Below are 10,470 nucleotides of genomic sequence, written 5' to 3' on the forward strand. Positions count from 1 at the left end.
ACTCAGTCTGCATATTGAGCAAGCAATAAAGGGAACAAATGAAAAATTTTGAGTAGGAATTAAAATCCAGGGAGGAGAAATAAAAACTTTGAGGTTAGCTAATGACATTGTAATTCTGTCGGAGACAGTAAAGGGCCTGGAAGATCAGTTGAACAGAATGGACAGCGCATTCAAAGAGGGATATAAGACGAACATCAACAAAAGCAAAACAAGGATAATGGAATGTAGTTGAATTAAATTGGGTGATGATGACAGAATAACATTATAATAAGACAATTAAGGTAGTAGATAAGTTTTGCTATTTGGGGAGACAAATAACTGACGAAGGTTGAAGTAGAGAGAATATAAAATGTAGTCTGGTATTGCCAAGGACAGCATTTCTGAAGAAGAGAAATTTGTTCACATTGAGTATACATTTAAGTGTCAGGAAGTCTTTTCTGAAAGTATTTGCATTGAGTGTATCCATGTATGGAAGTGAAACATGGACAATAAATAGTTTAGACGAGAAGAGAACAGAAGCTTTCGAAATGTGGTGCTACAGAAGAATGCTGAAGATTAGATGGGTAGGCAATGTGACTAATGAGGAGATACTGAATAGAATCGGGGAGAAGAGGAATTTGTGGCACAACTTAACTATAGGGTGGCGTACAAAATGTATTATCAATTGTTTCTTTTACAATTTACACCACACATTAGATACTCCGCTGGGATCTCTACAGCAGTACCAGCAGAGCTTGGAAAAACAAATGAGTTACAAAATGACATGTAATTCACGATACTGCCACTAGGAGACTAGTAACCAGCAATGGCTGACAATGGAAGACTGACGACACAGCAACGATCGGCAATTGTGTTACTTTTCCATGAAACAAAAAGCCTTGTTGTGACTCAGAGGTGTTTTTGACAACAGTTTAACACACGATGGGTCCCTTGCAAGAAGACCATTCACAGGTTGTAGGATAAATTTGTACAGGAAGGAACAGTATTGGATCCGAAGCGACCTTGGCCTAAGCCTGTTTGCTCGCCGGAGAATATTTAAGCAGTATGAGTTGCAGTACAGAGAAGTCCCGGGAAATTGTGTAGAAAGGCAGCAGTGCAACTGGGAATATCCAGTCGCTCCATTCAATGCATTCTTAAAAGTGGCCTCCACATGTACCCATACAAGATGACCTGTGCACAGAAGCTCACTGAAGAACACAAGCAGCAGAGACTACTGTTTGCTCAGTGGGTGGAGGATAGGGAAGAAACTCTCAACAACGTTTGGTTTTCAGATGAGGCGCATTTTCATTTAGATGGTGTGGTTAACAAACAAAATGTACACTTTTGGGCCACTGAAAACCCGCAAGTGCTTCATGAACGACATTATGCTCCGAGGATTACAGCGTGGGCAGCAATTTCCAGTCACGGACTTACTGGACCCTTTTTCTTTGAAGAAACTGAACAGCGAACGTTATTTGAGCATGCTTCGCAATAGATTCATTCCACAGCTTCTTGCTACTGCCTTGCCCTTCAACACACAGTGATTCATGCAAGATGGAGCAAGGCCACATACTGCAAACACTGTGTTGGAGTTTTTACACGAGCATTTCGACATGCGGATCATTTCACTCAGGTTTCCAGATCGCTTCAATGACGGACAAAATTGGCCCCCCAATAGTCCAGACCTCAATCCATGTGACTCTTTTCTTTGGGGGTACCTAAGGGAAAAAAATTTTCTGAAACGTCCATGTGATTTAATGGAGCTCAGAAGACTTATTCTTTAAGCTTTCAGAGAAATTAGGGAAAACATGTGCCATAGGGTACTCACTAACTTCAGCCTTTCTTTGAAAAAAGTTAGGAAACGAAATGGTGGACATATTGAGCATGTACTGAGTTAGAACAAATCTCCATGGACAGCTCTTCATTGTAGTATATGTTCCTTTCAGATTGTATTGACAATAAAGTTTATATTAAAAAACAAAATGGTAACACATTTCGTGTGCCACCCTATAGAAGAAGGGACTGGTTGGTAGGACAGGTTCTGAGCCATCAATGGATCATCGATTTAGTATTGGAGGGAAGGGTGGAGGGTGAAAATCAGAGGGAGACCAAGACATGAATACACTAAACAGATTCAGGAGGATGTGGGTTGCAGTAGTTACTCAGGGATGAAGTAGCTTGCACAGGATAGAGTAGCATGGAGAGCTGCATCAATCCAGTCTTGTCACTGAAGAGCACAACAACAACAACAACAGAAGGGGTGGATGTGCTTTGCAACCAGTTTACAATACTTCTTTTGTGACACAGTGCCTCACACGAGCTCCGCTGTACAGTCTGACACCTTTGATTCATTCTTATTGATCATCCTCAATACTGACCCGGTTTGAGCCAATGAATTTTCAACTGTTTGCAAAACTTAAAGAACACCTTCAGGGACTCAACTTTGATAGTGATTAACTAATATGAGCGTAGGTGAGGCTGTGGGTCTGCCAATGAAGTCAAGCATTCTACAGTGACGACACCAACAACCTGGTGTCTCACTGGGAGAAAGGTGTTCAGTGCCACGGTGACTATGTTTGAAATAAATATACAAACACGAAGAATAAATATGTTAAATATTAAGTTTGTTTTAATTAAAATGCTTCAATAATTTCCAAATAGAAATTTTGTGTCATTACTTTCCAGCATGTGCTCATGCACAAAATATACACCAATTAAAAATTAACATTTAATTAATTTGGCAAAGAAGGTGGCTTTCAACTGATACAATGTTAAGGTCATAGGGAAGTTCAGTTCATGAACTAACACAGCACACAGAGTATGAGAAGACTTCTTGTAGGTAAAAAGTTACATTATGGGCACCATTTGGATGTTTTGGTTAACATTAGGCTGTGCTACTGATCAATTTGTTACCATATCCTTTACTTGGCTTTCACATTTCTAGACTTTGTCAGCTCACAGCCACACTGCCACCTTTGAACATAGGCTAAGCCTTGAGATGCACTATGAATCAGACTCCCACTACAACCAATGTTACAAGGGGGGAGTGGGTCTAGAACCACATTTTAACCTTGTAGCCTTTGAATAGTTCTCCAGTTTAGGTCCAAAGTCAATGGATCTTCAAACTGCTTTTCGTTTACATGATTTGTGTTGTGCATACATATCATCCTGAATGCCAAACCATCATTACATCAGGGGTCAAAGCCAAAGCCTGAACTGTGTTGGGTCTAACCACTCTTTTACTGTATTTAATAAAATTTAGTATATTTATTTTCGTATCATTTCCTCACAGTGATTGTTTAGGATTACTGTTGTGATAATGCTTGTCAAATGAATTGCAGGCTGTTCACATAGTTTGTATAATCTATAATGATGTACTCATATATATTCAAATGCAAATGCTGCATTAATGCTATCCCAGTACTTCTGCAGTTGCACTCAAGATGGATGTTGAAACAGATTTTTTCAGCACAGATAGTTCACAAGTAGTTTGCATGATTGTGTCGGTGCGCTCAATTCTCATTTGCAGGATAAAAATACTAGTGGCACCAAGTGAATTTGTTTGCTGCTGATAGGTGAATACCCTACAACCAGTTGCACTACATCAGATTTCAAGTGACATGTATATGTAAGATTATTTACACCAGTAACTGTAACATTGTGACAGTTTCACAAACAATATGCGTAACAATGTGCAGCAAATGCAGAAAGTGGTTATGAACAAACCTGTCAATATTTGATGTGTAGCCCCATGGCTTCATCAAAACTTTGCTGCCAACACACAAATTCATTCTGCTGTGTAACAATTTATGCTTCCATGTGATATTTGTCTGAAATTTAACTTTACTGCTGAGAGTTCTACTTACATATGGTTCAATATTCAAAGTAAACAAAATGTACTTCTCAGATTAGTGACCATGCGAGTGTCACTTCAAAATTATTTATAAATAATTTATTTTACATTATCAGTAAATAAATTACAATTCTCATTCCATACCATGATACACTGCAATAATGCATTAACTGCAGCCATACTATTTATAAATTTAATGGCACTGCTAAGGTTCACTACAGTCATAATTATTCTTAAGTTGCACATTAAGGTTGTCATTCAAAAGAAGTGTATGAGCAGAATATACCCACTTTATGGCAACCAGTTTATCAGTATAATTGGGTTGTGCATTAAAAAAGTTTTCCATGTTTACTAAACATTAAATTGAAACTCTTGCTCAATTCTATGTGAGGTTTAATACAAGGCTTATTTCAATGCACTGTGTAAAATGTCATATTTAAGACAGTAAGTTCATGAGTTTAGTAAACCGAATTATTCATGTTTCCAGCTGTATGACATCAATTGTATGTATTCACAGATCACACTGCACACAGAAATTAATGAAACCCTGTTAAGAAATACAAGTAAGCCACTTACTATGAAGTGTAACTCAGTTTGTACTTCATCAGTTTCCTCTTTTTTTATCCACTTAGTTGGCTCCTGGTCCATCCCTTCAGTTCTACAGTCTGAGAAAAAAAAAAAAAAAAAAAAGAAAATAAGAAAAGTTTTTCGCCCACTCAGTTTCTGTTTTTACCATGAGGTATAGCTCAAAGGCAGTATTTTCACTCATATATTGCATGCAGTAAATGGGTGATTACACAGGAAACAGATTCAAAGTGGCTGAGGAAAAGTGTGTTCATTGATATAAACTCATTCACATTTTGCAGGTCATGAAGAGTGAGAACAATCATAAAATAACATGCAATGGAAACCGAGCATTTAAATTTGCTACTGCTTCTTTGTAACACTGGCTCATGGATACCATCCTGTTGTGACAATTATGGAAGATGTGTAATTTTGTGTACATGCATTAACTTCAGCATTACAAACAATCACAGCAGTCAATAGATTGCAGCGATATTACTCAATAACATCAAATATTTCATTCAATACTTGGTTCATTGTGTTAATTTCAGTGTGATAGGGACATGAAGAAAATCCGGACATATGGACTGTTTATGAGTGAATATGCATTTTCAACATAGGCATTACCTTGAAACTTACTTCATCTGTATTCATTCACGGATGTATGCCCAATTTACAGGAAGCGTCATCATTTTAGAATCTTTACCTGCTATTAAAGGAAACCAATACCTGCACTGTAGACTGCACATTGCAATGCGGAAGTTCTCATTCTTGATTACCATCAAGATTAAACATTGGTTAGCATTTTCTAACAAAACTGATTTACTGAAACGACTTCATACTAACAGTAAATATGATGAATGATCTATTGAGTTCTGATGACATGTAATGCTTTTTATGTTAGACAGATTATAGTTAATCTGTACCTTGTATTTCGCCAGTTCGTAAATGATGTTGCAGTACTCTTATACAGAACTCCATTAAAACCCACACACTACAACAAACTGGTATTTACATATGATTACACGAATATTAACGACACGAATAATCAAAGCACAGTGAAAACTAACAAAATGCAACAGAATTGCAGCATTTCCTTTCATCCGAACATACTCAAACCATGAAATGATGTAACTGTGGGCACTTTACAAAATGCTTACGTTAGCCCTAAAATCTGGAGCCGCTATGTGTCTACATCACATAACAGAAAATTATCATCGCAATCATTATTACTGCTAAGTAAGTCAAAATAACCGTACTAACATGGACAACCTTTGAATTTCACTGTCCGCCTTTTCTCGTTAGCCACGAAGTATATGAGGAGATGACTTCGTAGACAAACTGCTCCTGACAGCACGTCACACACTCAGCCGTTTCTTTTACGAAGATACACGTAGCGATTTTACCGGTCAGACCAAAAACAAGCACTAACAACTCAGGTATTTAGTAGTTATGAACATAACCTGAAAAATTACAACATTCACACACCGTCACCTAGCACACTATAGGTGATGTGATCACAATTAAATACAGAATAAAATCTCATCCTTATGTACCCATTAAAATTTAAAACATAAAAAAGACAGCAGCCTCAAACAGCAGAGTCATCACAAGATATTCGCGAACTAGTACACTCATCAAACTCAACTGTTACTGTGATAGAAATTAAGTACCATGTTAATTTACTTCCGAAACACATTTCTTCACTTATTCTTATTTGCAGATTATTAACGCTTATAAATTACCTGGAGAATGTCACACACAAATTTCCACAACACCATGAGGTTGCTGCTGACTACACAGTGCACGAAGGGTGACAGTATCGCATCGCAGAACCAGCAGATGCATTCAAAACCAGCGTTAGTGATGGGCTAAACTGCGATTTTCCGATATCAGCGATTTCTGTGAACGCTACTTTTCAGTATCTGTTATTCTTATCTGTAATTGTTGCAGTTAAGAGTCGCAGTTAAGGAAAATAGGTCGTGTATCCCTCCGCCACTGCTACTTCTGCGATTTCTGCTGCTTCCGCGATTTCTGTGACTGCTGCTACTTCTGCGATTTCTGCGACTTACCACCGTATGAAAGAGTTACATCTGTCAACACAGAAAATTGCATCGCAACAAACCTGTCATTGGCAAGTATGTTTTACGTTTTTTCTACAGTTGGCTTTAATTTTGTATTAAAGAAACAACTGTGAAAATATTAATAGTGTAATTAATATGTAAGTAGCCGTACAGTACCGTAATAGTTCGTGTTTAGAAAATGAATTCTAACATATTGTTATGCTCACAGGTACCTGAACTACATTTCAGTCACTCAGTAAAGTGATAACTCAAAATATCATTGTCAACAGATCAGAAGAAATTGCCACTGCGTCTTTAGACCGTTTTTGTCAGACGAGAGGTTAGTTTCTAAGCGTTTCGATGGACTTAATTACTTCAGTGAGATCGTTCTTGCAAATGTGACATTCATTATAGCAAATATTAGCAATCTACTCTTTCAATTATATTGCTAGTAATTAGTGACAGCAAAAAGTGTATAATAATCCTTGTGTTTTTGCAGACGCAATTCTGACTCTGATTACTGGTTTCTGTACGTATCTGAGGCTGTTGAGAGAGACTCGTGAAGATTCAAGACAGCTCCTAGAGGATTTGCAGTTTAAAAGTGAAATAAGTGTGTGAATGATTAAACTGTGTTTTATTGAAGTTGTTGTGCGATTTTAAAGGCATAATAAATGTTAAATACAGTGAGTGAATAATAAAAATCTCATTTTCCACATGTTAAGCCGTCCAATACCCGTAATTTTCCGCCACTTACTTATTGGTAAACACTTGTTGGACAGTGACATGCCCCCCTCCGCCCCCCCCCCCCCCCCCCTCTAACTCCACAATCTTGGTGTGACACTGACCTGTAACATATCCCGAAGTCTACAATATGCATTTTGAGGCTGTTGATGTGAAAGTGGGAAGTACAGATCTTCCAGTTAAATCGGGAATAGCTTAAGTGCATTACTTGAAAGTAACACAGGAAAAGCATACTTATGTAGGTGGTAGTAGTGTCGGCAAAAAGTTCTTGTGTGTGAAGTTGCCATGTAGAACACCAGGTGTAAAACTTTTCTCCCGAGTCTTGAACTGTGTCGGAACAAAAGTGAGGCATTCATATGACTGTTTTCATTTCACTACACTTATACAGATGTCTGAGTTCTGCTGTGTTAACATTGCAAAGTCCTGTAGGCATGTGGAGTATTAACCAAAACTGTCATATTGGAAGCAGAATCAAACACATTTGTTACGTTACTTGATATTTTCAGGAGAAAAAGGCAATGTTGCTTCTTATTAATATAATACATTCAGAGTCACAGCAGTATTTGACCAACCATAGCTGGTGCTGAATGTGCATGTCGTCATATAATATGAAGGGATTATTTCAATTGTGGTACAAGTCCATTACCTCCACTTTTCTGTCTATAATGCTTCTGAAATTAATGATCCAAAGAAACATAAATAAAGGTTCATCTCTAGCAAGAAGCCATATGCTTGAATATTTCTGGTATCTCAACTGCAGATTTTTCAGCGCTCAGGTAACTTTATGACTCTGTATCTCAAAATGAACAAAAATGGACTTGTACCACTAATGAAATAAGTCCTTCATAAGCACACACAGCACACCGATCTCGTGAGGCACAAGGCTCTCATAACGAAGTACGTACGTCGGTCAACAGATGGCACTAGGAAAAGTATGTTAACTGCGCTTTTTAGTTGCTACTTGCGACTCTTAGTTGCGACTTGTCACGGAAATCCCAGTTTCACTCGATAGCGTGTCGCAGAGATGAGCGTAGTACGAACTTTGGCCTACAGATGGCAGTGCTAACTGCGCTTTTTAGTTGCTACTTGCGACTCTTAGTTGCGACTTGTGACGGAAATCGCAGTTTCACTCGTTAGCGTGTCGCAGTGATGAGCGTAGTACTAACTTTGGCCTACAGATGGCAGTGCTAACAGCGCTTTTTAGTTGCTACTTGCGACTCTTAGTTGCGACTTGTCACAGAGATCGCAGTTGGACTCGATAGCGTGTCGCAGAGACGAGCGTAGTACGAATTTTGGCCTACAGATGGCAATGTTAACTGCGCTTTTTAGTTGCTACTTGCGACTTCTAGCCCCGACTTGTTACTGAAATCGCAGAAAGGAGTATGGAATTCGGCCAAGAAATGGCTCACGGCATTGAATGTGAAATGCTACTTGCGACTGCTAACTGTGACTGAAATCGCAGTTAGATTTTGTAAAGTTGTTGTAATATCTGCGAGTTCTCAATCACTGTGATTTCTAACAGAGATGCGATTTCCTGCCCACCACTAACCAGCGTGAATCTTGTCGCTCGTGGGGCCAACAGCAGAATTTTTCGTCTTCTTCAGTGAGTGTTACGAGATACGTAATTAATAGTTTTTTCTGTATTTTCTATAGTATTTGCGTGCATTAGTGTGAAATAGACTTGACAAATTGAAGGTTTCAGTTTTTATTTGCGTCTGAATAGGAAAAGCGAAGGACAGCTTCGCGTGTAAGCAAACGTTTGTTTACATTCTTAAATTACATTGTTAAATGCGCGGGATCATCAATTAAGTAGTGCACAATACTCAGTATTTACGTTTATTAGTGTCATTTAGACTCGATACATTGAAGATAGCAGTTTTTATACATTTTATTAGTTCATTTTTCGCGTGTACGTGAACGTTTCTTTACATTATAAATACGAGGGTTAATAAGTTTAAGTTATTGTTGGATGCTCAGTATTCACGCTTATTAGTGTCATTTAGGCTCGTTACATTGAAGGTAGCAGTTTTTATACGTTTTATTAGGAAAAGTGATACTGAAGGTGAACTCTAACGCCACTTGCATACGTTTGACTAGCGCAACCTGCCAGCGCTAACAGTTGAGTAGACGTAAAATATGTGGTAAATTAGTGTTACACTAAAATGTCTGAATAAATCAATGTTACAATAAAACTTCTGAGCCCTTCTTACATACGGTTTAGTTAGCAGAAAGCTAATACTCTCCTCGCCGTCTGCTTATTTTCCTTAGCTTGTTGTGGGCATTAGTGATCGTGTACTGTGAGCCTATGGGTTCCTATAAAGTAGAGCTCATATTTGTGCTTTTCATTCTAAACTCTAATTGTTAGCGAAAGGTTTTGTTTTGTACCTGCATCTGTCAGTGTACAATACTCAGTATTTACGTTTATTTGTGTCATTTCCACTCGATACATTGAATGTAGCCGTTTTTATAGTTTTATTAGGCCATTTTCGCGTGTACGTAAACGTTTGTTTACACTGTAAATGCGAGGGATAACCAGTAGGTGTAGTTTACCGCTGGTTACTGTTTAACATTTATAAATAACATTCACTATAGAGCCCCTAGCAGTATACTGTAGGTCACTGTTTTTTCCTGTAGTATCCACTTAATAGCCCCTAGCAGCAAAATAAGCACCAGATCTAGCTTCTACCTTAAATTTTTATTGTTTTTCATTTTTGAGTGTCCTTTCTGCCACCTAGAGTGTAGTTGTTAACCTTGTGTGGCAGTAGATTTCCTTAAGTTTCTTATAGTAAATCACACATTAGCTAGATGGATAGGGACTGTGTCTGTTGTGTGCGGATGCAGGAGGAGTTAGCCACAGTCCAAATGCAGCTGGAAGCTTTGTTGGCCACAGTCAACTGGCTCCAGAGTGCCACCTTGAGGTGCGGTGGGGATGGGGTACCTGGGGCAGCCGTTGCTGTACTAGATGTGCGGGGAGGGGGGCAGGGGAGAGATGTCACGGCTCTCTGTCACTGAGCTGACCTACACTAGTAACATAAAACTGTTTATTTGCTGCCATTAATCATCAGTGAGGAAAGAAGTCAACAAACCTAACTCAAAAACTTCATAAAAAGACTGAAAGTATTACAAAAACACACACATGGAAAAATATCCTAAATGTAAAACCAAAATGAACTCCCAACACTGAAAAGATAGTCAACTAAAATGTGATAAAAGGAGAAATTTTTAAAAAGAGAATGTGAAACTAAATATAATGTGTCATTTCCTATTAAT

At 38.2% G+C, this 10,470-nt stretch overlaps 1 protein-coding gene across 1 annotated transcript in view; it reads right to left on the bottom strand.

The window, feature by feature from the left end:
* Window positions 1-6,385, bottom strand: part of LOC126442757 (zinc finger protein 708-like) — a 102,879-nt gene extending 96,494 nt beyond the window's left edge. The window contains exons 1-2 of the mRNA XM_050090791.1: window positions 6,142-6,385; window positions 4,409-4,497 (exon numbers count right to left, since the gene is read on the bottom strand). Of these exons, the coding sequence (XP_049946748.1) occupies window positions 4,409-4,480 (72 nt within the window). The 5' untranslated portion in view covers window positions 4,481-4,497; window positions 6,142-6,385. The remainder of the gene's footprint in view (window positions 1-4,408; window positions 4,498-6,141) is intronic.
* Window positions 6,386-10,470: the final 4,085 nt, after the last annotated feature.

This window comes from Schistocerca serialis, unplaced genomic scaffold (assembly GCF_023864345.2).
Source record: "Schistocerca serialis cubense isolate TAMUIC-IGC-003099 unplaced genomic scaffold, iqSchSeri2.2 HiC_scaffold_1402, whole genome shotgun sequence".
NCBI lineage: Eukaryota > Metazoa > Arthropoda > Insecta > Orthoptera > Acrididae > Schistocerca > Schistocerca serialis.